This window comes from Thermothielavioides terrestris, chromosome 3 (genome assembly GCF_000226115.1).
Source record: "Thermothielavioides terrestris NRRL 8126 chromosome 3, complete sequence".
Classification (NCBI taxonomy): domain Eukaryota; kingdom Fungi; phylum Ascomycota; class Sordariomycetes; order Sordariales; family Chaetomiaceae; genus Thermothielavioides; species Thermothielavioides terrestris.
The window spans coordinates 4,665,345-4,689,638 of record NC_016459.1 but is presented as its reverse complement, the minus strand read 5'-3'; the positions used below and the strand labels follow the sequence as shown (position 1 = coordinate 4,689,638).

Here is a 24,294-nt window from a genome sequence, read left to right as displayed (position 1 = left end):
ACGGCTCCCGCAACGCAGGCCAGCCAGCCCGGCACCTCTGCCTGAGCACGCATATGAGCCTATGAGCCAGGCGAACTTCGGCTCGAGAAGAGACTTCAGAATGCGTCTCGGTTGCCTTGCTTTGGGCGCGGGATTCGGGAGGTCAGTGTCGTTTGATCCTCATCGTTGTCGGCGGGCAGAGTTAGCGCTGAGGGATAACTACCTGAAATCGGGACAGTAATTGATAGTGGGAGAGAATCAATCGCTGCGTGTTACGCGTAGGCCGTTCGTGATCAGAGTCAGGAAGAGAAATCCACGGATTAGGTACCCCGGATGCCTTGCTGCTTGCTTTCTTTAGTGCTCGTCTCACCATCGGCAAGGGATGCGAATATGAAAGAGAGTCATAGTGAACGGAGTTTGATCTTGTTGTCTAGGTACCCAACTCATTTTACCCTTTGGTAGGGGGAATTGTGGCACGGATATCATATCTGGCGGGCAAGAGGAGGCACCTGGTTCCTGACTTTCACTTCGACTTTGGGCGGCTGGATCTGCCCCGCACTAGGCCCCTTCCAGAGCTGCATCCCTGTCGTCAGTTCTCAGGGCTCCAATTACCCCGCCAAAACGGGGCCAACTGAAAGGAGTATTCCCAAAACACACTCCAGCGGGCGTTGACCGCCCAGCGACTGGACCGGAACCTGAGACCCTCTCTTCGCAGCCCAACAAAAGGCTGTGCCGTGCGTGAATTCTGGAGGAGCCCCTCGAGCCATCTCCTTCCGCCTGAGCCGCATACCATGGCCGAGAAAGTGTATCGCGCCAGCACCACGGCGCCGGTCAATATCGCCGTCGTCAAGTACGAGCAGCCCGGCTCTCGCCCCGAGCAGAGCAACCTGGAACCCATCGGAACTGACCGCTTCTCGACCGCAGGTACTGGGGCAAGCGCGATGCCAAGCTCAACCTGCCGACCAACAGTTCGCTCTCCGTGACGCTCTCGCAGTCGGACCTGCGCACGCTCACCACCGCCTCCTGCTCCGCCGCGTACCCGGCCGCCGACGGCGACTCGCTGCTGCTCAACGGCGAGCCGTCCGATGTCTCGGGCGCCCGCACGCAGGCCTGTTTCCGTGAGCTGCGCGCCCGCCGCGCCGCCCTCGAGACCGCCGATGTGTCCCTCCCGAAGCTGTCGACCATGCCCCTGCGCATCGTCTCCGAGAATAACTTCCCGACCGCGGCGGGGCTGGCGTCGTCGGCGGCTGGCTTCGCCGCCCTGGTGCGTGCCATCGCCGACCTCTACGAGCTGCCCGCGTCGCCGGCCGAGCTGAGCTTGATCGCCCGGCAGGGCTCCGGCTCGGCCTGCCGCAGCCTCTTCGGCGGCTACGTGGCCTGGCGCATGGGCGATGCCGCCGACGGAAGCGACTCGGTGGCCGACCAGGTGGCCGAGGCGGCGCACTGGCCCGACATGCGGGCGCTGATCCTGGTCGTGTCGGCCGCCAAGAAGGGCGTCAGCTCGACCTCGGGCATGCAGCAGACCGTCGCTACCTCGGGTCTGTTCCAAGAGCGCATCGCCCGCGTGGTGCCGCAGCATATGGCCGCCATGGAGAAGGCCATCCGCGAGCGTGACTTTGCCGCCTTCGCCGAGGTCACCATGCGCGACTCCAACTCGTTCCACGCCACGTGCGCCGACACCTACCCGCCCATCTTCTACATGAACGACGTGTCGCGGGCGGCCATCCGCGCCGTCGAGCAGATCAATGCCGCCGCCGGCCGGACGGTGGCCGCGTACACGTTCGATGCCGGGCCGAACGCGGTCATCTACTACCTCGAGAAGGACGCCGAGGCGGTCGTCGGCACCCTCTACCACGTCCTCGGCGCGGCGGTCGACGGCTGGAAGGACGCTGTCGTCAAGGGGCTGAAGCCTACGGTGACCTTGGATGAGGCGGTTGCCGGCTTGCTGAAGAGCGGCGTGAGCCGGGTGATTTTGACGGGCGTTGGGGAGGGCCCCGCCAAGACGGACGAGCATCTGGTTGCCGAAGACGGAACGCCAGTGACAGCGAGGAGATAGCCTGGCTCACGGCCTCAGTGGCACCCAGTTCTGATTAGGGCGAAGGGCAAAACCTGTAGCTTACAGTAGCATCAGAAGGGTTCAGTCCTGGAATCACATGCATTTCGTCAGTTCTGGTTGCGTAAAATGCACATGGTCATGCTGTCCACCCTGGCCTGCGTCCATATGTCGCAGTGAAGGACGATTGATATGATAAGCGCAATCCAATACACATTACAGTACGGATTAAAGTGACCTTAGCCCCAGCGGGAGTTCCCAGCAGTTCGGTTAGGTAGCGGGGTACGTTAGAAGCTGAAGATGACCTAGGTAGTGCCCCTCCCGCTGCGCCTCAGGGGGACCGCGCCTGGAATGCAGGGGGTGCCGCACCGTACGGATTACAGTGCACGGTAAAGTCGGGGACGCGCCAAGCAGGGCCTCAGCGGCTCGCCAGGCTTGGGGAGCAAGCGCATCACCAAGCGTGCCGGCTCAACGTGGAAAGCAGCCAAATCCACAACCTGGCATCGGCCGCTTCACCACCTCCTGGCATCCGGCGAACCCCGGCGAGAATGCGACTGCCCGCGCCGCCATGAGCCGGAGCTACTACGACATTGATCCGGCGGGCGGCGAGGTGCTCTGCACGTACACCGAGGGCGGCGAGCAGGAGAAGCTCAAGTCCGTGAGTAGTGGTCGCTGTCCCGTCTCGCCAATCGCAACCTATCCCCCCGTTGTCCCCTTGGTCTTGCGACGTGACTGATGGAGAGAGTTCTCCCGCTGATGTTTTCCCCGTTCGCCCACCGCCCAGGAGAAAACCGATGTGCCGCTGCTCAAGGCGATCCTCTACGCGTTCCTGCCCGCCGGCTACCCGCACACCGTGACCGATGACTACCTCGCGTACCAGACGTACGACTCGCTGCAGGCCTTCGCCTCGTCCATCACGTCGCTGCTGGCCAACCGCGCCGTGCTCGAGGGCCTCGGCGTGGGCGACTCGTCGTCGTCGCCCACGGGCGCGCTGATCCTGAAGATCACGGGCGACACCATCTCGCGCATCGCCACCATCCTGTTCGCCCACCGCATGGGCCAGGCCATCGAGCCCGAGTGCAAGTTCTACCGCTTCCTGGCCGACCTGTTCAACGACAGCGCCCAGTTCCTCGACCTGCTGACCCCGGCCCTGCCCTACTTCCCCAAGCTGGCCGTCATCGTGTCGGCCGGCGTGCTGCGCTCGCTGTGCGGCGTCGCCGCCGGCGCCAGCAAGGCCAGCCTGTCCGCCCACTTCGCCGTGACTGGCAACCTGGCCGAGCTGAACGCCAAGGAGGCCTCGCAGGAGACCGTCGTCAGCCTGCTGGGCATGCTGGCCGGCTCGCTGGTCGTTCGCCTCGTCGAGGACAAGCAGCTCGTCTGGCTGCTGATGGTCGCCCTGGCTGCCGTGCACCTGATCATGAACTACCGCGCCGTGCGCTGCGTGCGCATGCGCTCGCTGAACCGCCAGCGCGCCACCATCGTCTTCCGCGAGTGGCTGGACCACGGCGCCGTGCTGACCCCCGCCCAGGTCGCCCGCCGCGAGAGCATCCTGCGCAACGGCCGCGGCAACCTGGCCAGCAAGACGGGCGAGTACACGGGCTTCTGCGAGTTCGTCACGTACGGCCAGCTGCGCGGCTGGAATCCTAAGGGCTACCACCGCTACGACTTCGAGACGAGCTCGTACTTCATGGGCATCTGGCACCGCGGCGGCCACTTCCACATGCGCATCGCCCTCAAGGAGGGCACCAAGAACCCGCTCTCGGCCTGGTTCGACGCCGTCAACCACGCCTACCACTTCGACTCGGCGCTCAAGGACGGCCTGCAGAGCCACTACGAGAACGAGATGCCGCTGGGGTACGTGTCGGACGAGCAGAAGGAGACCATCTTTGCCGCCCTGGCGGCCGCCGGCTGGGACCTGGAGGTGAATGCGCTCGAGACGAGGCTGCCTGTGCGGGTGAGGGTCGGAGACGGGAAGAAAAGTACGTCTCATGCCCACATCTGTCCCCTATACGCGGGTGCTGATGCTGTCTACCTAGTTGTCCCGTTCTCTGAAAAGGAACAGACGCGCCTCCTGAGCCACGGTCACCAGGAGGCGAAGAATGACTAGCAGATTTTGAACGCCGCTGCCGGGTAGAACGCCGTTGCCGGGTAGGTTATCCAGGGATCCTGTTGCATACAGATATGTTGGGAGCGCACGGTTTTATGAAGGAAGGGTCAAGATATGGTTTATGTCGCACGGGAAACCACACGTGTTTTTCTTTTATTACTCGAGATACCACCCGTAACATGATCATTCACGCCATTTCGACCCTCGGTGGGCTGGCCCTGGGTCGGCAGTTCTCTATAGCTTCCAACCCTCTCTACATGATGTGCAGCCGAGCCAAACGCCATCCCTTCCCCTTCGTCTTTGGACCAGAAACGTTGAGCGGTATGGTACATACAATAGTGAGAAAAAAAACACCCCGTATTCGTACAAAGCCTGGAAACCTCTCCGTCTGGGTGACAGGCCGCTGCTCACCACCGTTGACCATTATTATACCAGCCCCGCAGCCCTCAGCGCGCGCATCTTGACGCCCTCCCAGGTATTCAGCTTGGGGCGCACGTCCAGGTAGAAGTTGAGCTTGCCGGCGCCGGCGCCGTCCTTGCGACCGGCGTAGAAGTCGATGACGTACTCAACGCGCGTGCCGCACCGGTCCACGACCCAGTCGTGCCGGTCAAAGGGGGCCGTGTAGCCCAGCAGCGTGTTGATGCGCGCCTTGGGGCTCATGGCGGCGGTGCCTCGGCCCGCGAAGCTGTGCAGCCGCGGGCCCGCGCAGGCCCCCGCCCCCGCCGCCGGCGCCACGTAGGGCGCCTCCCACTTCAGAATTTCGGCCCACGCCCGCTCGTTGACCGCGTTGTGGATCGGCACCACCGTCTTCATGTCCGCCGCCGCCGCGTCGTAGCCCTTGCGCCGCATCGCCTCGAAGAACTGCTTCTCCGACGGGTACACCCAGTGGCCGCTCGCCGACGCGCCCGTCTCCTGCTCGTGGTTGACGGGGCAGGCCGACGGGCCCGAATCGGCGGTGCGCGGGATGCTGGAGACGACGCGCGTCTCGTCGAGCTGCGGGTGCGCGCGCGGCGGCGCTGCTACTGTTGATCGGGGCGAGGGGGTTTGGGAAGCGTCGGTAGCTTGTTGGGATTGGGGCTGGCGGGAGAAGAAGGGGACGCGCAGCCATGACGACCACGAGGAGGAGGAAGCGGTGGTGGTGGCGGCGGATTCGGGCGTTGTGCTCGATGCTTGTGAGGGTTGTGTCGGCCTGGTACTCGCCCGCGCTTGCTGTGCTTGTTGCAGCCACAATTCCCGAGTTTTATGGTCGACAGGGCACTTCGCTTCCTCCCCGTTCTGCCCGCCTTCTGACCCGAATTCCTTCATATTTGCTGTTCTCGCTGCTGCTGTTGCTGTTGTTGCTGCTGTTGCAGTTGCCGCCGCCTCGGCCGTGCTGTTCTCCCGCGCTGTCGCCTCTTTGCTGCGACCGACCAAGACAGTATCTAACAGTTCTGTGTGCATTATGGGCGCATCTTTCGTCTCGGGAGGTCCTTGCTTCGTCCGCGGACGGCCGTTTCGAGGTGACTGTTGTTTCGAGTCTCGTAGCGGACATCACGCAAGCTGGAAAGGAGCCAAGGAGCGTGCAGCTGACTAGGAAATGCTTCGGCAGCTGGAACGGCCCGACAACCCTGCTTGGACGCGCCCCGCGTACCCGGTGCAGCATGGTACCCAAAGCTGCAGGCGCGATGCCCCAATCACGACACGGCAACATGCTGATTACGGATCTGTACTCCGTAGTGGACCTTAATCCGGGCTGTTCTCAAGAAGCTCGAGAGCTTGAAATAAACCAGGTCGAAAAACTCCGGAACCGCAGGGTATTTTGCACTCCCCGCTCAGCAACCTCTCCCCCATCTTCGACTTGTCGGATGACACCAGCGGAACATCACCCATCAAACACAGGGCTGAGTGAACAGGAGAGGACGAGTTAGAAATGAGTGTCGGTTGGCCTTCGTCATTCCGATCTATGCTAGGTAACCCATGCCCTCACTACCCGTCTCCTAGTCGGCTGGGAGGGCCCAGGTATTCGCCGTGAAATGCTTCCCCAGGTCCCAATTCTCCTATACAGACAACCGCGGGCGTGACATCAGAAGCGTGGGCCCATCCATCCGGTGTATAACCATAAATTAAGAGAAAAAAGAAGACCACTCTTGCTGAACGGTGGTCTAGCCCGAGAACAGCCCAAACCGGGGGACCCGCGTTCTGAGTATGTGTTTCCCCGACCCTAACCATTGCATGGAAGCAATGGGGTGCACTGTTGTTCACGTCCTTTGCGAGCCGCCAACCTAATGCCAATGTCGTGATGTTGTAAATGCTAATGTGCGTCCGGAGATCGCCATCACCTCCAATTTCCACGGAGATAGCCCGCTTGCATAAAGTCGGGAACTCCTCTCAGGACTCATAGTAGGGACAGATAAAATCGTGTGCTTAAAGTTGTCGTGAAACGGCGCTTATGAGAACAGCGCCGCACCCCCCGTTTCAATGGCCTCGATCTCGGCAGCAGTGAGAGGCTGGCGGTGGAACCGTGCTGGGAGATCGTTGCGGTCGAAGAAGACACCCTTGGGCGGAGCGACAGGACCGAGGTCGGAACCGGCGACGGCGCCGATGCCTGCGTTAGCTTTGATGGTCTTGCGAAGAGGGCCAAATTGCTGAGCGTGATCGCGGTAGACGCTGAAGGTGGCGTGGGAGGAGCCGCTGGTAAACGATGCCGGAAGCGAATGGGTTGGCGAAGCGGGATGGGGTTGCGGGGAGTGGTCGACGGAGGCTGGCCGGGTGCTTAAGTCAGCGTTCTGTGCCTCGGAGAGACGTTGGGAAGATGCCAGAAGCTCGTGTTCTCGGAGACCTCGGACATACCAGGGGTCGTGCGCCTGCCGATAAATTTAATGGACGGCGTGCGTTCGACGTGGTGAGAAGCTTGGCGGAGTACCCTCGTGGCGAACATGGTCGTTGTTTTGTGGAACTGCTGTCGTGAAGCGGTATCTGGCAACGGCGGCGAAGTCGTGCTCGACGTTTCCGTTTTCCTTTGTTTGACTTTGCCTCTCTTCTCGGGACGATCGAGGTCTGAAATTTCGGCGTAAATGAGCGAAACTAGGTGGGTGGTTGTAAAGCGACGTACGGATGCAGAACAGGCAGAGGGAGGAAGAGAATTGAGAGCGAGCTGTCGAGTTGAAAAGCGGAAGCCAGCGGACAGTGGAAGGTGGTCGGCCAGGCGGGATGGCGCTGATCGCGAAAAATGGCGTGTTTTCGACCATGTGCGAAACTCCGGGCTTCGGGCCAAGGATTGGAGGCTGTCCTCTCATTGGCTGGTCCGCGGGGAGTGGCTTTTGGTGCCTTACCCTGCGCAGCAAAATCGGACGAGGGACTGCCTAGCCCCACCCCGACCCGTTACTTTCCGTTCGACTCACATGCAGGAGAACATCCGGGTTCGTGCGAATGTGCCGCGGCCCGCTGCTGTCTTCGAGGAAATTGAAAAGGGAAAATAAACGATTAAGCCCTTTCCTTTAGTCTTGGCCATTTCGGATAGGCTTTGCGATGCAGTAGTCAGCATAATGTCGTCCTTTTCATGGAGTCGCAACCCAAGTGAAGATTACCCCACGGGCCCACCCTTATCTCTGCCTTCCCCGCGATGCGACATTGATTCGAGATGGATTTGTGTAACGCCCGACTTCCCCACACCAACCGCGATGCGTGTCGGGGTTCAATGAGCGCCTTGCTTATCGATACCTGGCTCCGTCAGAAGGACTTCCCGAGCGGAAGCATTATCATAAGCCAGACATCTCGCTGTCCTTGGATACATCTTTCGATCTAGTTATATCTCTCCTCGCATTGCTGAACAGCGAACTACACAACTCCGTACAGAGCTTGATTCGGCAACCTTCGGCATCCTCAGCATGCCTTCTCCCCTGCCTTGCGCAGGTCCTCGAGCTGCAGGACAGCAATGAGCAGCCCGCATGTGACTCGGGACCCAAACCGGACCTGACGTCTGGTAGAGCGAATGCAACAACCGTTTCTCAGCTGCACAACTATCACGCCCGCATGTACATACACGTGTGAGGCACTTCAGCCATGCTGATTAAATTGAACCTCGCAGCCCCAGTCTCAGTTATTCGCCGTCTTGTCATTGTAGTAATGGATCTGACCGACCGCTTACGTTAGTCGAACGCGCCGCCGTTTGATCGAAGCCTGGGCCACGGATGCTGCTCACCGTCTGGTCCGCACATCCCGAGGGCGTCTGGTAGCCGTAGGCGCCCGTGTTGACGAACAGCGCCTGCTTCTCGCAGACCAGCCAGGCGGCCAGGTTCTGCCGCTTGATGCTCGGCACCGACCACGTCAGGGCGTCGCCCTGCCACGCGAAGGTGCCGAACGGGTTCTTGGTCGTGTTGAAGAAGGTGGCCAGCGTGCGCGGCGGGTTCGCCTTGTCGGCCGGCTCCTCGACCCACAGGTACAGCGGCGGGTTGGACACCTTGTTGACCAGCTGGCCGTCCTCGATGTTGAACTGGCCCGCCGTCGTGTACGAGTCGAGGATGGCCGTCCCCGGCACGTTGGCCGGTTTCGTCTGGAGGTACTTGTGGAAGTTGGGCGCCTCCACCGCCCGGATCCAGTATGCCCCTGGTTGGAGTGTGGTCGGTGTCGGCGTCGAGACGGGGTCGTCAGCTTCGACCGGCGCCGGGGCGGCCAGGCCGGCAGAAAGGGCCGCAAACAGGGCTAGCTTCATTGTCGTTGTCGGCGTGTTTGTCCACTGTCCTGGTGAGGCTTCGGGATCCTAGGTCCTGAGTAAGAGAGTGCCGGCCGGCCAGTGAGTACTGTAGTCGGGTTACAGGTTGTGTGTTTAAGGGTGCTATTGCGCAGGACTTCTGCGAGGCCGGGCAACAGCGGTGGTTTTTCATCTATTTATTGCCGCCAATCTAATTACAAGTCGCAAGCAGGATCCGCAACAGATGCGGCGTCCTTGCTTCCGTGCTTAGAACACCACCTATTTCTGCAAGTTCTTCAGATCCGTACTATATAGTAGCCACCATGGCCGGATAAATAGGGGGCAACGCCGGAAACATGACGTGATTGACACAGTGCAGGGCTTCTATCGTGGTAGCTTCCGAGCCCCGTCGAATACGGAGCTTCACCTTCGTTTCTGCAGTTCTCTCCCATGAAATGTTCTTACCTGCCTCCACAGTAGGCATTTATCGACTGAGGGCAAGGTACTTGGACCCTTTTCCCTGCTACAGCACCAATAGTCGCGTTTCCGGTCTAGGTGTGGGAACAAAGCAGCAAGCTACCTGATACTTCTTCCTTCGACCTTTTCTTCTGCTTCACCTAAAGTTCTGTTCACATTTTCAGGGTTGTCTTTCTGGGGACTCCTTTCTTTTTTTTTTTTTTTTTTTTTTCCTGTGCATTGACGGCCGTTGAAGGGAGTTTGACGCTGTTCACTCCCTATGTTCCTGACGGCGGCGATCACAAGTAAACTCGGAGGGATGGCCTCAAACCGAGATCTTGTTGTCTCGACTATTGTGGCGCTCAACAAGTGAAGTACAACTTCAGCTACATATGACTAAGATGCCAGGTATCCATGTCGAGTTTTGTCGCAGTGGAGCGTAAAGTAGCATTGTCTAGGCCATTCGCAGAGGGCGAGTCCGATGTATCCGCGTCATCCAACTCACATTGCCAAGCATCAGACTTCGACCGGTTCCCATAAGCCTGTGCCAACGCTGTGATGGATGGCAAAAAGGCGTGCGATGGCAGCAGGGTGTTAGCCTTGATCAACGGCTTTGGCGTCACCCTGACGCAGCACCTCGGGGACGAGATCCCACCCTCGCCGGCCTTCGCCATGACAGTGACAAGGTGGTTAGGCTTGCTAAGGACTTCAACGAGAAGGGAGAGCATGTAATGGTGAGCATATTTCATGCCGTTGTTCCGACACCGAGGCTTAGGATATCAGTGCTGACGCTGGGCCACAGAAAGGCTTGGGCACGGCCGGCGAGCTCGTCTGCTTCTCCAACCTCGACCTGCACTACGAAGATAACACATAAAACAACTGGCCTGCGGCGGCACCTGGCTTCGTCAAGAAGCTGATACGGCCAGTGTTCTGGTGGATGCACCAGAGTTCCAGGAAATTTGGCGCTATCGACAGGTCCGGCAAGATGAGGTATCCATATGCAGTGGCCGAATCTTCCAGGGGCAGAATTGAGGAGAATGCAGCTCGGCGCATAGAGTTTAATTGCATAGCTGACAGTAACTACTGATCTCAACTTTCTCAAGTCCTAATGTTCATCAATTTAAGACCAAGAAGTACACGGATTAGAAGAAAACAGAACAGACATCAGAGAACGAAACCGGAGAGGGTGGATATAAGGAGGAGAGCGAACAATGAAGCTACTAGGGAATCATGCATAATTAAAAGTGAACCCTCTATTCCGGAGCCACCTGCAAACTGCCGGCCTAGACTTTGAAATCCTCAAGGATCGCATATGCGAACCTGGGCGCCTGGTATCTCCTGCCGATTTTAGCCTAGCGGTTGGCTGCCGGCAGAGGAAGACAGGAAGCTCGAAGACGTCGAGGTCACGCGCTTCGCCGATGTCGTCCGCAGGCACGTCCCAACAGTCCCTGCGTGTTTCCGGACCCCCGCAATTTTAGCCCTTGGCTCTGGGCACGGAAGGGATCACCTTTATAGGATGCTTGGCTCATGTAACGTTCAACACGGCCGAGACAGGAATGTGTTTCCCCCGCATGGACCGCGCGGTACGGCACCGCGCAGTGTGGACGGGACTGTTGGTGCCGGTGCCAACGCTTATCGTCTCTTCTCGTGGACCCCTCCCTTCCTATGTCCCGACAGAGGCGCTGGAATTCCCTCCCTACGGAACCCAGCGTCTGGGACTGTCTGCCGCGGCAACACCCAGCGTAAACTGTAAGCACGATGGCGGGAAAGGTAGAAGTCGTCGACGAGGTCGAAGCTGCGCCCGGAGCCCCAGGCGGTGACCCGGAAAAGCTAAGGTCCAGATCAGCCGCGCATGAGCGGATCGGGGACCAGATTCCGCACGAGATGCTGGAGGAGCTGGCGCCCAACGGGGAGGGCGAGTACATCCTGGACAAGATCAACAACATGACCGAGGAGGAGGCGATTGCCATCGTGCAGGAGTCGTACAAGTTCCACGCCGACGACTGGAACTTCCCTTCTGAGATGCGCGAGCGCATGCGGCGCCTGCTCGAGGGGCGGAAGCAGTACGGCGAGTTCTACGACCGCGACCTGCGCATCGACGCCGTCATGATGCGCTACTCGTCTCCCTACCCGGGCGTCCGCGCCGTGGCCGAGGTCATCGACGACTCGAGCGTCCCGATCGAGACGATCCGCGCGTACTTCTTGGGCATTTCCTGGGCCGTCATCGGCACGTTCATGGCCTCCTTCTTCAACAGCAGGTTCCCATCTGTCAGTGAGTTCTCCAGAGTTTGCCGTGCATGCCGTGCGTGGATGGATACCCAGCTGACTGGCAACCGTAGCGCTCAGCGGGTCGGTGATCCAGATCCTCCTATATCCCTGTGCGAAAGCACTCGAGTGGCTGCTACCTGACTGGGGAATCACGCTCTTTGGAGTGCGGCATTCCCTCAACCCGGGGCCGTGGACCTTCAAGGAGCAGATGTTTGCGACAATTACGTACAACATCGCAATCTACACGACCAACTCTTACGGGATGGTAAGGACCTTAGACCACTTCCTCCTCTTCTTTTCGTCTCGAGGCTGACCGCCAGCAGATTCTCGTCCAGAAAATGGATGTCTATTACGGCTTGAAGTTCGTTACGTTTGGCTACCAGCTGATGCTGACCCTCTTCGTCCAGCTGATGGGCATGGGCTTTGCGGGATATCTGCGGCGCTTCAGCGTCTACCCGGTCAAGGCCCTATGGCCGACAATCCTGCCGACCATCGCCATGAACCGCGCCTTAACTCGCCCGGAGCCCAAGGAAAACATCTACGGCTGGACGATCTCGCGGTACAAGTTCTTCTACATCTGCACAATCAGCATGGCCATCTACTACTGGCTGCCGGGCTATCTGTTCACCGCGCTCTCGACCTTCAACTGGATGACGTGGATAGCCCCCGAGAACCTGACGCTGGCCATCCTTACCGGGTCGTCTCTCGGACTGGGCTTGTTCAACCCCATCACCACCTTCGACTGGAACGTGGCCACGAGCTCGTACGCGGCGCTGTCGCAGCCCTTCTTCAGCACGTGCACCATGTGGTTCGGCGCGATGTTCGGGGGGCTCATCATCCTGGCCATCTACTACCGCAACATGAACTACACGGCCTACCTGCCCATCAACTCCAGCTCGGCCTTCGCCAACGACGGCAAGCCGTACCGGGTGCAGAACGTCGTGGTCAACAACCGGCTCGACGAGGCCAAGTACCAGGCCTACTCGCCGCCCTTCTACTCGGCCGGCTACATCCTCACGGTGGGCGCCAACTTCGCCTTCTACCCGGTCTACTTCCTCTACATCATGGTCAACCAGTGGACCACGGTCGGGCAGGCGTACGTCGACTTCTACCGGGGCCTGCGCCACGGGCGCGGCAACTACGAGGGCGCCATGGACGTGCACAGCCGGCTGATGGCGCAGTACCCTGAGGTTCCCGACTGGTGGTTCCTGCTGATCCTGGTGCTGGCGGTGGTCGTCGCGGTCGTCTTCCTGTCCATCTACCCGCTCGACACGCCCGTCTGGCTCGTCTTCCTCATGATCGGCGTCAACCTGGTCTTCGCGGTGCCGCTGTCGTTCCTGTCGGCCACGACGGGCACGAACCTGGGGCTCGGCTCGCTGATCCAGGTGCTGACGGGCTACCTGCTGCCGGGCAACCCGAACGCGTTCCTGTTCGCGCAGACGCTCGGCTCGTGGGCGCTGGCCGGCTACGGCGACAACTACGTGCAGGACCAGAAGATGGCGCACTACGTCAAGATCGCGCCGCGCGCCGTCTTCCGCAGCCAGATCGGCACCATCATCATCACCTGCTTCGTCGCCGTCGCCACGCAGAACTTCATCATGGAGAACGTCAAGGGCCTGTGCACGCCCGACCAGCCCAGCCGCTTCACCTGCGCCAACGACGGCGCCCCGCTGTACGCCAGCTCGCTCATGTGGGGCCTGCTCGGCTCCGAGAGGATGTTCGGCGCCATGTACCCGCTGTTCAAGTGGTGCTTCCTGATGGGCGTGGCCATTGCCCTGGTGTTCCTTGTCGGCCAGGGCCTCGGGCCCAAGTACCTGCCGCGGGTGAAGGAGAAGCTCAGGGCGAGGCTGCGGCCGCGCACGTTTGCGGTGCTGGACAAGACGCTGTTCCCCTTCGTCGCGTCGCTGCTGTGGCTGAATCCGATCCTGGTGATCCAGGGGGTGCAGCACTGGGCGCCGTCCAACATGGCGTACAAGACGCCCGGGTTCATCCTCTCCTTCATCTTCATGTACCTGCTGCCCAAGTACCGGCTGGCCTGGTGGGAGAAGTACAACTACGTGCTCTCGGCGGCGCTGACGGCGGGCGTTGCCATCAGCGGGCTCATCATGTTCTTCGCGGTCGGCTACAACCCGGTCAAGCTGGAATGGTGGGGGAACACGGTCAGCTCGGCTGGCATGGACGGGCGGAGCGTGGGAATTTTGCCGATTCCGGAGCGTGGTTATTTCGGTCCTGAGAAGGGGAGCTTCCCTTGAGATGAAGACACCCGGTCCAGGGAGAGCACCGAGCATATCGAGTGCGGGATGGCTGGATGAGAATCCGAGACGCACCCTGCCCGCTTGCTTACACCGGGAGGGCGGAGTGCCACCATTAAGATCAATGGTTTTTAGAACATGGAAATTTCCTTGCAACTCTCCCCCTGTATGTTCACGTTGTCATGCCGCCGCGGCCCGACGGGTTGGAAATGTGCCCTCCTCGTCTCCCAGCCAACAACATCCTCCCGAATCCCACCGGCACATACATGAGCTGGGGGGCTTGCGAGGTGGGTACATATATGCTGAGGCATGAGATGAGCGATTTACGGAGTGTCTGCGTGCGGCGAACGGTGTGGGGGTAATTACCTGGCCGCCGAAGAGTGTAGCTGCGGCAGTTCAGGCATGCTGTGCAACCCAACCGGGAACCGCGTGCATCCAGGAGCGGCTCTCGCACCTTTCTGTCCCCAACCTTCCCGCTGGCGGACCCGGCATCCTGGTATTGGGCACGGCATGGCGGGCCACGGCGAGGCTTTCGGTTGTGCGTGGGATGAAGGGGGGTGAACAGCCCGCATGAAACCTCCGAGACGCGGTGCCATCTTAGTTTGCAGCCATGGCCTGGTAGGGTAGGCTGGTCTCTATCAAGAGACGTACGTACAGTACACGATTAGCAAAAAGGCTGTAAGAGCCGGCGTGTGGCCGCTGGACTTGGTCTGAGCCAACCTGTGTGCACTGAACCTCGGACCAGGGACCTTGGTGAACATCCAATCATCCATCCATCCACCTGAGCGAACCAGGAACATGCTAACATTAATCGTGATGAAGGATGCAGTGGGCGTCATGGCTTCCAGAATCACCGGCAGCCGAGCATTTGATCTTGTCCGAGACGGACCCCGCCGCCATGCTGGCCATTCAGTTCAGCGGCCAGCTGAGGACTTGATTGCGTCGTATTCGGCCCCAGTCCTCACCGCCGGGGTACTGTGCACTTACTGACTACCGTACATCACTCCCATACCGTGGTAGGTGGTAGTGTGTGTAAGCAGAGACAGTCGAGCACGTAGTGTAGGTTCCCTGTTCATCCTGATACACTTTTCTCCGCCGCCTCCCCGGCGCTGTGCTGCGAAGATCCGGAGCGAATCGAGGAGCGAATCGAAGTGTTTACCAAAGTGTTGCGGAAAGAGAAGCTGGGACTCTGCAAACACAGGTCGAGGCACAAAGTTCTCCGCACTCGAACGAACGTGCTCCCATGGAGGCTGCGACGCAGGCCAGAAAATCACGCATCGGCTTTCTGTTTTTGCTTCTGCGTCCGCAGGGGGGCAACTGAGGAGGGAGCATCCCTCCGCACCAGTCTGCTTTGTCTTGAACTGTGTACGGAGTACTGTGTAACTAAGCCGCGAGTTGCCATGGTCCTGACATCCATGGTGTTCCGTGGTCCATGCTGCATGCTGCATGCTCCATGTTACACTGCGTATGTAAAATGTTCCGGGCTGCAAGTTTGCAGGTTGCGGGCGGCCTCCGGCGCGCCAGAGCCCTGGCCCCTGGTGAGAACTTCGGTGGCGCTAACTCCCTGCGCGGGTAGCGAAGGTCGCATACCCGGCAGCTACTGTCGCGTACATAACGGAAGCCACTGCTTGCTGTCTCGCGTGACGGTACCTAATCAGACCATGTCGAATGTTTGGTCTGACTGTGAGCACATTTCCAGATACGGTGATTTCCGAGGCAGAATCTGTGTTCCATGTTTTGTCGTGTAGTAAGGGGCTTTCATGCACCACAGTTGATTTAGCAACACCAACCAGGAGCTCTGCAGCGCAGCGCGGGGGCCGACGGGGCGGTCTGCGCCGGCTTCTCGTCGCTAAATTTACCGCAGTACGCTCGTTTTTTTTTTTAGCGTGGCGCTAAGCTTGGGCTCCCAGTTAGCACTGATATTGGACTGTACACCGAGGTCGCGGCTACGCGTCGCAAACGCCAAGGTATGGCATCTGTACACCTTAACGAGCGGAGCCCTCACCTCGTCGACGGACATCCATCCTGCCTTGACCTAGGTGGCGGAGCATGACAGTTGCCGAAGGAACCAGCAACACGGGGCACATTTCGAAATACGCAGTAAATCACTCAGGTCCATCGTCCTCCATCGCCCAGACCAGTCTGCAGCCGTCACCATACCCAAATCAGGCAGGATACGCAAGAAAATGCTTCCCAAGCACAAAGCAGGGACGACCGAACACACCAAGCGCCCCGCTGCTTTTTGGCAATTTTTCCCGCCTCCTTCCGCTTGCTCCTGCTTGCTCCTCGCTGCCTGGGCAGGGCTTGCTGGTTGCGACTCTGCTAGGTAGCCTGGCTGACGCCAACCCGGGAGCTGCACGGGGATGTCCAATCGAAGTGATCGAACCTGCACGCCTTTGGCTGCATGCTTGGGGCGCTTCCACGTTCCTTGTTCTGGGGCGGCATCAGCAAAGGCTGGAATATGCCAGAACCTGGCTGTGGCGATGGAACAAGTTCCAGGTTGGTGTAGTCGCCGGATCCTGCCTGCGCCGTCGCTGTGCCTGCCCGCCAACAGCCGGCAAACTCCTCCGCGACGATCACCGCCGGACTGGAGCGGTCCGGGCTACTGCTGCGGCATGCGCGATATAAAGAATGTTCGGATAATGGCCTCGAGTTGTTCGCTGGATCTTCCCACCCCTCTCCCGGACTCGGATCCAGCTGCGACCCTTCTTTGTTTGGGTTGTTGTTGTTGGGCCCCGAGCTGTTCATCCGCTGTTCGGGCCCTCGAGGAGAACAACGCTCCACATACTGCCCTCCGGTCCGACTTTAAAAGTACCAGGAAACCGCCATTACGTCTAGCTTCCTGACCGCAGAGTCTGGTCGTAATCGTTCGAGACGCCATGGCCAACGAATCTGCGCCCGGAGCGCCCCCCGATTTAGAGGCCGCCGTCTCTCGGCCCACGGGCATTACGTTCGAGGACGGCACCAACAATCCTCGTGTTCCCCGCGAGGCTCGCGAGGCTCGTCGCGGTCGCTCGGACCGGAGAAGCAATTCGCGGTCTCGCTCCCGCCGCCGCTCGCTCAGCATCAGCTCGGCCGGAGCTGCGTCCACCTCTCCCTACAGCGGCGTTCCCATCGAGTACCGCACCCTTTCCATCCAAGTCGCCGAGTCCCAGGCCTTCCCCGACGAAGCTGGCGAGCTCAAGGGGAAAGCCGCGGGGAAGAAGGACGACCAGGACTATTTCGCCAATCTCAGCTTCCACCAGCTCGCTACCGACCAGATCTGCCAGCAGCTCCATGTCTCCCCTGACCAAGGTCTCTCCGACGAGGCGGCCGCCCGCCGCCTGGAGCGCGACGGCCGCAACACGCTGCCCAAGCCCAAGACGAACTACGCCAAGAAGCTCTTTTGGTATGTCTTTGGCGGCTTCTGCTCCGTCCTCTGGATCGGCGTCATCATCTTCTTCATCTGCTGGCGTCCCCTGAGCGACCCGCCGTCGCCCACCATGCTTGCCCTCGCCATCCTCGTCATCATCGTCATCGTCCTCCAGGCCGGCTTCTCGGCCTTTCAGGATTGGTCAACCGTCCGCACGATGAGCTCCATCATGGACCTGCTGCCGTCCGAGACCATGGTCCTCCGCGACGGCAAGAAGAAGCGCATCTCGGCCGCCGAACTCGTCAGTGGCGACATCGTCTTCCTCGAGATTGGCAACAAGGTCCCCGCCGATATGAGGCTCCTGAGCCACTCCGGTGACATCCGCTTCGACCGGTCGATTCTCACGGGCGAGTCGGACGAGATCGAAGGCGCCGTCGACTGCACGGACCCCAACTTTCTGGAAAGCCGCAACATCGCTCTCATGGGCTGCATCGTCTGCAACGGCAGTGGCATGGGCGTCGTCATCCTCACGGGTGCCCGGTCCGTCATGGGTCGCATTGCTGCCGCCACGGCCGGTGTCAAGGAGAAGCCGACGCTGATTCAACGCGAGATTTCGCGCTTCGTACGCATCATCGTCTGCCTCACCGTCGTCCTCGCCCTCTTGATTCTCTTCACCTGGGTGGGCTGGCTGCGCGTTAAGCACTACAGCTTCATGAATGTCGTGGCCATGCTGAACAACGTGATGGGTTGCGTCGTGGCTTTCATTCCTGAGGGCATGCCGGTTGGCGTCGCCCTCACCCTCATGATGGTTGCTCGCCGGATGAAGGCTGCGAACATCCTGCCAAAAGGCCTCGCGACCGTCGAGACGCTCGGCTGCGTCAACGTCATCTGCTCGGACAAGACGGGCACGCTTACCACGAACGAGATGCATGTGGCCTCGGTCGCGTTGGTCGACCACGAGTTCTCGTCGCCCGAGGACGTCTACCAGGACCTGCGGTCCGAGAAGCCGTCAAACAGCGCTTCCGCCCTCTACCGCGCTGCCGAACTCTGCCATGATGCCTCGTTTGATCCGACCTCAATTCACCTTCCCCCGCGCGATCGCCAGGTCCAGGGAAATGCCACCGACTCTGCCGTCCTCCGCTTCGTCGCTGCTGGGATGCAGGGGGACAGCACACCGCGGAGGCCCCGAGACTTTGAGATCCCCTTCAACTCGAAGAACAAGTGGATGCTTGCCATGTACCGCGACGCGAAGGATGCCACCTCCGAGAAGGCCGATTCGTATCAAGTCTACATCAAGGGAGCTCCCGACGTCCTGCTGCCAGCATGCACGCATTACTGGTCACGCAAAACCGACTCGGTTCAGCCGCTTGACTTGGCTGCTCGCGCCGCCTTCAAGGCCTTTCAGGACAAGCATTCCCGCCTCGCCGAGCGCGTCATCGTTCTGTGCGAGAAGGCCATGAGACCCAGGAGCGCGCACGGTACCAACGCCTTCAGCGACGAGGTTGCCGCCGACGCCATCTCGAACCTCACTGTTGTGGGAATCATGGGCATCATCGACCCCCCGCGAATGGAGACGGCCCATACCATCTCCGAGTGCCGCCGTGCTGGGGCCCGCTTCTTCATGGTGACGGGCGACTACGGCCTGACTGCCGCTGCTATTGCCACCCAGGTTGGTATCTTCACCGGTCCGCGCGAGCCCGACACGTTCGACCAAGTCCGTGCCGCCTCCGGCGTTCTCTCTGCCTCCGAGTCCAGCGACAAGAGCATCTCGACCGAGCGCAGCAGCCTCCTGCTCGAAGGCAACCAGATCGCCCGCCTCACACCCGACGACTGGGACGTCGTCTGCCAGTATCGGGAGATTGTCTTTGCGCGCACGACCCCCGAGCAGAAGCTCCGCATTGTCAACGAGTTCCGTGCGCGCGACAGTGTCGTAGCCGTGACGGGCGACGGAGTCAACGACGCACCCGCCATGCGCGCCGCCGATGTGGGTATCGCCGTGGTTTCGGGGTCCGATGTCGCCATCGAAGCGTCTGACCTGGTCCTCCTCGACCGCTTCGACGAGATCGTGCAAGCCATTCGCCTCGGCCGCCTCGTATTCCAGAACCTGCAGAAAGTCATTGCCTACCTGCTCCCCGCCGGCTCCTGGTCCGAGATCTGGCCTGTGCTCCTCAACGTCTTCTTCGGCGTCCCGCTGCCCCTCAGCTCGTTCCTCATGATCATCATCTGCGTCTTCACCGACCTGTTTCTCTCCATGTCCCTGATCATGGAGAAGGAGGAGTTCGATCTCCTGTCGCTCCCGCCCCGGAACCACAAGCGCGACCACCTCATCAACCTCCGCATCTACTTGCAAGCCTATCTGTTCATCGGCTGCCTAGAGACCGTCACGGCCCACGCCATGTTCTTCCTCTACATGTGGAAGTACGCCGGCATCCCGGCCAACCGCCTCTTTTTCGCCTTCGAGAGCTACTCGGACGGCTTCTACGGCTACACGGCCGACGAGCTGCAGCGCTTCAACGCCACGGGCCAGTGCGTCTACTTCGTCACACTCGTCTTCCTGCAGTGGGGCAACATCCTGTCGGTGCGCAACCGCCGGCTGAGCATCGTGCAGGCCGACCCGATCCGGCCCCAGCGCCGCAACCCATGGCTGATCCTGTCCATGGCCGTCAGCCTGGCCATCGCCGTCTTCGTCACCGAGGTGCCCGGCATCCAGACCCTGTTCGGCACCGCCCCGGTGCCCATCGAGTTCTGGCTCATCCCGATCCCGCTGGCCCTGGGCATCCTGTGCATGGACGAGCTCAGGAAGCTGGTTGTCAGGCTCTTCCCCAACGGCCCGGTTGCCCGTATTGCTTGGTAACAGTTGCTGCGACGGGGGGTAGCGTATCGCGATAGGATTGGGGGGTGACTGAGAAGTAAGCTCGGCTACGGAGGTACCTATGCTGAAAGGTTATGTACCTACATAATCGCGTAACCATAAGAGAATAGCACACTTATCAGACTTTTTCAGGGGCTTCCATAGTTGTAGGCGTACAACAGAGATTTACATAAGATATCGTCGATCTAGTCCTAAAATCACAGTATTACGAAGCCATCGTGTAGCTCCGTACAGCTCTCTGCAAAGTGCTCTCTTCCTCCAATTCCTCCAAGCATCGCGGCGGTAGCTGTGGAGTCTTTCCACAGTTAACCTGTGCTGCTGTGCTTGGCAGCGAGGCTTGGGCACGACACAAATGCGATCATCAACTCACGTTTTAGAACTCGAATCGCCACCTCGGGTCATCGTCCCCGCCCCAGTCTGGCAAATCACCCACCTCTTTCACCTCGGCGGCTATGGCCTCCCGCCTCTCGTTTTCCCTCTTCAGCATGAAGTACAGCAAGGACGAGACAACAATCTCAGCAACCAGGAAACCAAGCGCAAAGCTATGGCCGAGGACGTAGCGTGGTGCCGTATCGGTACGGTAAAGTTGCGTCCCGATGACCGCGCCGAGGTCGCCGATGCTGATCTGCATGGCGTTAGCAACGGCTCGCTTGGTCTGGCCGGACACATTGATGGCCGGCCACGACAGGGCAAGTGCCGTCGCCGGGTAGATGCCGCCGGCCGCGAAAAAGGTGCCGAGGTAGGAGACACCGGGCCGTGCGCTCTGGTCTGTGTTGGCCAAGAGGATGATGTAGCCGATGATGGCGAAGAGCGACGAGGCGATTATGGGTATCGCACGATGTCCCACCCTCTCGGAGACGACTGCGACGCCTGTGGTCGTCAAAAATGCGAAGGCGTAGGGCGGGATGGTCATGAGTTGAGCGTTCGCTGACGAATAGCCGAGATCCTTGATGATGGTTGGCTGTGGCGTGGACGAGTCAGCAAGCTGCCGTGATATAAGGAACCTCTCCATGGTGAGGCATAAGACGTACCAAGAACAGGGAGAAAGTGTACAGTGGCAGACTCGTGGCGTGGAAGCTGAGCCCATATAGCCAGCATTTTGGATCGCGCAAAGCCCGGGAGACATTACCCCAGGTGAAGCGCTCATCCCGGGTCGCGTCGCTGTCTGATGCTAGGCGAATGCGTATGAATTCACGCTCCTTGTTTGAAAGGAAACCAGCTGTGTCAGGGTAGTTGTAAATAAACCAGAACGCAGCCACCGAAACCACGACTGTTGCTATGCCTTCCTGCGTCAGGGTCGTTAGTCCACAAGGCGTGCCAGCAGACTAGCCTCGATGGCCGACTGGAGACACTCACGAGAATGAAAATCCATCGCCAGCCGTTCTTCCACACAATGCCCGCCATGTCTCCAATTCCCTTCAGGGAACAAACGCGTGTCAGCATTGGCTCTGTAACAGAGAAGAGACGAAGAGCTAGGGTCCCTCACATAGGCCAGGATTCCTCCAAAAGAGCCCGCAAGAGCGGCGGCGCCAAAGAACAGCGAGATCCGGAACTGCCGCTCGCGTCTCTTGTACCACATTGAGAAGTAGTACACGACTCCCGGAAAGAGACCGGACTCAGCGATACCAAGGAAGAAGCGATTGGCGAAGAAGCCGGATAGATTCTGGACAACGCCCGTCAACGTCGACACAACTCCCCACACTGCCGTCAAAAACGGCAACCAGAACCGAGGGGTGGTCCGCTTGAGAATGATATTGCAGGGTATCTGGTGACCCGACTCCATGGTTAGGGAAATCTCGAAAGATATGAAGCAAGAGAGAGAGGTGGTGGGAGCTGACTTCGAAGAGCACATATCCGATAAAATAGAGAGTGAGACCCGTGAGATACTGGTTCCCCGTCATGCCGGTGTCGTCGGCGAGACCCTCGATGCGCGCGTTGCCCACATTGCTGCGGTCCAGGAAGGAGAGCAAGTAGAGCACGCCAACCGCGGGAAGCAGCCGCCAGTCGATTCTGCGGAGCAGCGCTCTCTCGTTCACAGTGCCGTCGTCGTTAACCTCAACCCCCTTAGAGGCTGACACCGCCGGGTCTAGGTCATCTTTCAGCTTTGTCTCGGGATCGCTGACGGCCGAGCTGTCTCCCGGAGACTCCACGGGCGGCCCCTCAAGAGGCGTTTTGCCATTACGCTCGGTAGCCATGTTGTGCTAGCAGGTACAGGACAGGAAAAATCCGGATTGGCGGGTTCTTGTGCGCGTCCGCAGTCCTCCTGATGCATGAGCGTCGTGGCGATGGAGGGCGGCCGCTGATCGCTCGCCGGACACGGCATTCCGGTGAGGGGCGCATCGAAGGCCGACATGCCTCCTCGTCTTTAAGAAGAGCATATATGCCTGGAGCTAATCACACTCGACCCTTGAATGGAAACGCTCTTCATCCATGGCGACCCCTCCAATCCCCCCCGCCTGGCGTCAGCCTACCTTTCCTGATGCAGACGCGGTCGCCATGGCCACATTGTCGCTGAGAATTGCGACATCACGCCCCAACTCCGTCACTGGGTCTCGCGCCCCCATGCAGCCGTGCGTGAAGGGTGTCCGACCGCGCAGGGCTCCGATCACGACATTGGAGCATCCCTGTTTTTGGTGATAATCACGATGATAGAGACGCGAAACTTGCTGGATATTGGTCGCTGCTGTGGGCGACAGCTTCGGTCCATTGAGTTTCCGGCGTGGGGGTATGTCGGAAAACACTCGGGGGTGTGGAGCCCGCATCGGCTCTGACCTCGCTCCCCAGCCAAGCCTTGCTTTACCACTCACTTACTGGGACACAGTCAAGGGTCCTGTAAAAGGGTGCTAGCGAGGCTCAACCTTGGCACATACGAGCGTGTCCATGCAGCTGGCTACAGCGAAGCAGACCGAAGCCCCGAAGAAATTTTGACCGCACCTTTCTCTGTACGGTGCTGCCTCCCGCGGGTTAAAGGCAGAACCCGGAGATGCTGAAATACGTGCCGCCGCTAACATAAGGTAGTTAATCGCCAGGGCTCCTCTCGCGCGTTGTGCACCGCCAGCTTGGTCAACGCGGTGGGCCACCAGTGGTGCACATAGTTACTTGGGCCTTGAAGCTGAACCTGACCGCTGTCCACAAACGGATCGCACCGGATAGAAGAACGCTGGCAACGCTCATGAACGGTGGTAAATGAGTGAATTGGAGGTTGGATGCTAAGATTTGGGTTCAAGCAGCTGTCCTCAGTGCCGTAGCAACACCAATTGGGACATGATCGGCGAAATCAGGTTTTGACCAGCGCACAGCGCGTAAGGGGCGACCCCCTAAGTGGACTGCTCTTCACCTGAGATTCTTGGTATCCTCTTGGCACCTCGGCAGGTCTTGTGAGAATATCGGCCGTGAGCCACAAGAGTCCTAAGAGCAAAAATTGGGACCCTAGAGCTTTTAAGCTCAGTGGTCCAACAATTAAGAGTCTCATTTGTCTCGAAAGCCCAATCGAGATAACTGACACACCCCTTTTTAGCTTTGCCAACCGGTTTTGGCTGAGAGGCATAGACGCTTCTCGCTGAAGCTCGTGCTTTGATGAAGCTCGTGCTTTGATCATGATTTGAACCAACCTAATCAGGCTCTTGGGGCAAATGAGAATCTTAATTGTCAGACCACTGAGCTAAAAACGCTTGGGCCCAGTCTTTGTTGGTAGCTTGGGGCCCATATTCCAACAGGTCCTTGGCTTTTTCTCCGCATTGCCGGGCGGTGCACTTCTCGGCACCGGTTTGGCAACCACTTCAAGGCTATATACAATGGGGTCCAAAAAGTCATGCGCCACAGCCCCTCAGTACCACCCAACTTCATCTTCGCATTACTTAACCACAATACAACTTGACAACTTCCTACTCAAAATACTAGCTCATCTGTCAATATTTGATCGGCCTACCCTTTGTAGTGTATAACATTTCTATCCGTTTGGGCATTCCTTCCACCAGCTTAATAAGCAACTCGACAGGCACCTGCTCCCAAGTCCTCTGGATAGCTGTAGCTATCTGGGTAACGTTTTTAATACGGTGCCTTTGCTTAGAGATCCAAATCTTTATCCAGTGCTATATATTCTCAATTGGAGAAAGGTCTGGGCTCTGGGGTGGCCAATCTAAGATCTGGATATTCGTAGCCTTCTTAACTAAGCCTAGGAACCTACTATGGTAGTATATAGCTCTATCCTCTTGCAACTATATACTATAGCCGTATAAGGCCCTCATCTTCTTATAGAAAGGAAGGAAGTACGGTAGGAAGATCTG

General features: G+C 59.3%; 9 protein-coding genes across 9 annotated transcripts; 5 read left to right on the top strand and 4 right to left on the bottom strand.

Moving 5' to 3' along the window:
• Positions 1 to 770: 770 nt before the first annotated feature.
• On the top strand, positions 771 to 2,262 carry THITE_136252 (diphosphomevalonate decarboxylase; the record flags this gene model as incomplete). Its single annotated transcript, XM_003654835.1, has 2 exons — positions 771 to 829; positions 904 to 2,262. 2 exons carry the CDS (start codon positions 771 to 773, stop codon positions 2,033 to 2,035), a joined length of 1,191 nt encoding a protein of 396 aa, XP_003654883.1. The 3' UTR covers positions 2,036 to 2,262.
• A 248-nt stretch (positions 2,263 to 2,510) lies between these two features.
• On the top strand, positions 2,511 to 4,139 carry THITE_131994 (uncharacterized protein; the record flags this gene model as incomplete). Its single annotated transcript, XM_003654834.1, has 3 exons — positions 2,511 to 2,690; positions 2,817 to 4,011; positions 4,069 to 4,139. Exons 1-3 carry the CDS (start codon positions 2,601 to 2,603, stop codon positions 4,137 to 4,139), a joined length of 1,356 nt encoding a protein of 451 aa, XP_003654882.1. The 5' UTR covers positions 2,511 to 2,600.
• Positions 4,067 to 5,712, bottom strand: THITE_2118090 (uncharacterized protein). The gene has a single exon (XM_003654833.1). The coding sequence runs from the start codon at positions 5,577 to 5,579 to the stop codon at positions 4,566 to 4,568; it is 1,014 nt and encodes a 337-aa protein (XP_003654881.1). The 5' UTR covers positions 5,580 to 5,712; the 3' UTR covers positions 4,067 to 4,565.
• Positions 5,713 to 5,979: 267 nt separating this feature from the next.
• Positions 5,980 to 7,546, bottom strand: THITE_2170781 (uncharacterized protein). Its single transcript, XM_003654832.1, has 2 exons — positions 6,969 to 7,546; positions 5,980 to 6,879 (listed from the first exon to the last, which is right to left on the bottom strand). Exons 1-2 carry the CDS (start codon positions 7,054 to 7,056, stop codon positions 6,566 to 6,568), a joined length of 402 nt encoding a protein of 133 aa, XP_003654880.1. The 5' UTR covers positions 7,057 to 7,546; the 3' UTR covers positions 5,980 to 6,565.
• A 505-nt stretch (positions 7,547 to 8,051) lies between these two features.
• On the bottom strand, positions 8,052 to 9,113 carry THITE_2118088 (uncharacterized protein). Its single transcript, XM_003654831.1, has 2 exons — positions 8,320 to 9,113; positions 8,052 to 8,249 (listed from the first exon to the last, which is right to left on the bottom strand). Exons 1-2 carry the CDS (start codon positions 8,827 to 8,829, stop codon positions 8,214 to 8,216), a joined length of 546 nt encoding a protein of 181 aa, XP_003654879.1. The 5' UTR covers positions 8,830 to 9,113; the 3' UTR covers positions 8,052 to 8,213.
• A 709-nt stretch (positions 9,114 to 9,822) lies between these two features.
• THITE_2090054 (uncharacterized protein) lies at positions 9,823 to 10,138 on the top strand (the record flags this gene model as incomplete). Its single annotated transcript, XM_003654830.1, has 2 exons — positions 9,823 to 9,942; positions 10,067 to 10,138. 2 exons carry the CDS (start codon positions 9,823 to 9,825, stop codon positions 10,136 to 10,138), a joined length of 192 nt encoding a protein of 63 aa, XP_003654878.1.
• Positions 10,139 to 11,022: 884 nt separating this feature from the next.
• On the top strand, positions 11,023 to 13,891 carry THITE_131997 (uncharacterized protein; the record flags this gene model as incomplete). The annotated part of the gene is made up of 3 exons (XM_003654829.1): positions 11,023 to 11,536; positions 11,604 to 11,797; positions 11,856 to 13,891. The coding sequence occupies 3 exons, from the start codon at positions 11,023 to 11,025 to the stop codon at positions 13,782 to 13,784; spliced, it is 2,637 nt and encodes an 878-aa protein (XP_003654877.1). The 3' UTR covers positions 13,785 to 13,891.
• Positions 13,892 to 16,089: 2,198 nt separating this feature from the next.
• Positions 16,090 to 20,186, top strand: THITE_2118086 (uncharacterized protein). Its single transcript, XM_003654828.1, has one exon. It carries the CDS (start codon positions 16,664 to 16,666, stop codon positions 19,988 to 19,990), a length of 3,327 nt encoding a protein of 1,108 aa, XP_003654876.1. The 5' UTR covers positions 16,090 to 16,663; the 3' UTR covers positions 19,991 to 20,186.
• THITE_2118082 (uncharacterized protein) lies at positions 20,186 to 22,320 on the bottom strand. Its single transcript, XM_003654827.1, has 5 exons — positions 21,847 to 22,320; positions 21,495 to 21,773; positions 21,365 to 21,424; positions 21,040 to 21,294; positions 20,186 to 20,969 (listed from the first exon to the last, which is right to left on the bottom strand). The coding sequence occupies exons 1-5, from the start codon at positions 22,201 to 22,203 to the stop codon at positions 20,382 to 20,384; spliced, it is 1,539 nt and encodes a 512-aa protein (XP_003654875.1). The 5' UTR covers positions 22,204 to 22,320; the 3' UTR covers positions 20,186 to 20,381.
• Positions 22,321 to 24,294: the final 1,974 nt, after the last annotated feature.

Bases quoted from the DNA above. Each gene is read 5' to 3' on its own strand.
- THITE_2118090 (XM_003654833.1), bottom strand. From the start codon at position 5,579: ATGCACACAGAACTGTTAGATACTGTCTTGGTCGGTCGCAGCAAAGAG.
- THITE_2170781 (XM_003654832.1), bottom strand. From the start codon at position 7,056: ATGTTCGCCACGAGGGTACTCCGCCAAGCTTCTCACCACGTCGAACGC. The intron at 6,880-6,968 runs GTATGTCCGAGG...GCACCCGGCCAG, and splicing joins CGGCAGGCGCACGACCCCTG to CCTCCGTCGACCACTCCCCG.
- THITE_2118088 (XM_003654831.1), bottom strand. From the start codon at position 8,829: ATGAAGCTAGCCCTGTTTGCGGCCCTTTCTGCCGGCCTGGCCGCCCCG. The intron at 8,250-8,319 runs GTGAGCAGCATC...GCGGTCGGTCAG, and splicing joins CGGGATGTGCGGACCAGACG to ATCCATTACTACAATGACAA.
- THITE_2118086 (XM_003654828.1), top strand. From the start codon at position 16,664: ATGGCCAACGAATCTGCGCCCGGAGCGCCCCCCGATTTAGAGGCCGCC.
- THITE_2118082 (XM_003654827.1), bottom strand. From the start codon at position 22,203: ATGGCTACCGAGCGTAATGGCAAAACGCCTCTTGAGGGGCCGCCCGTG. The intron at 21,774-21,846 runs GTCAGCTCCCAC...TCGGGTCACCAG, and splicing joins TCGGATATGTGCTCTTCGAA to ATACCCTGCAATATCATTCT. The intron at 21,295-21,364 runs GTGAGTGTCTCC...ACCCTGACGCAG, and splicing joins GGCGATGGATTTTCATTCTC to GAAGGCATAGCAACAGTCGT.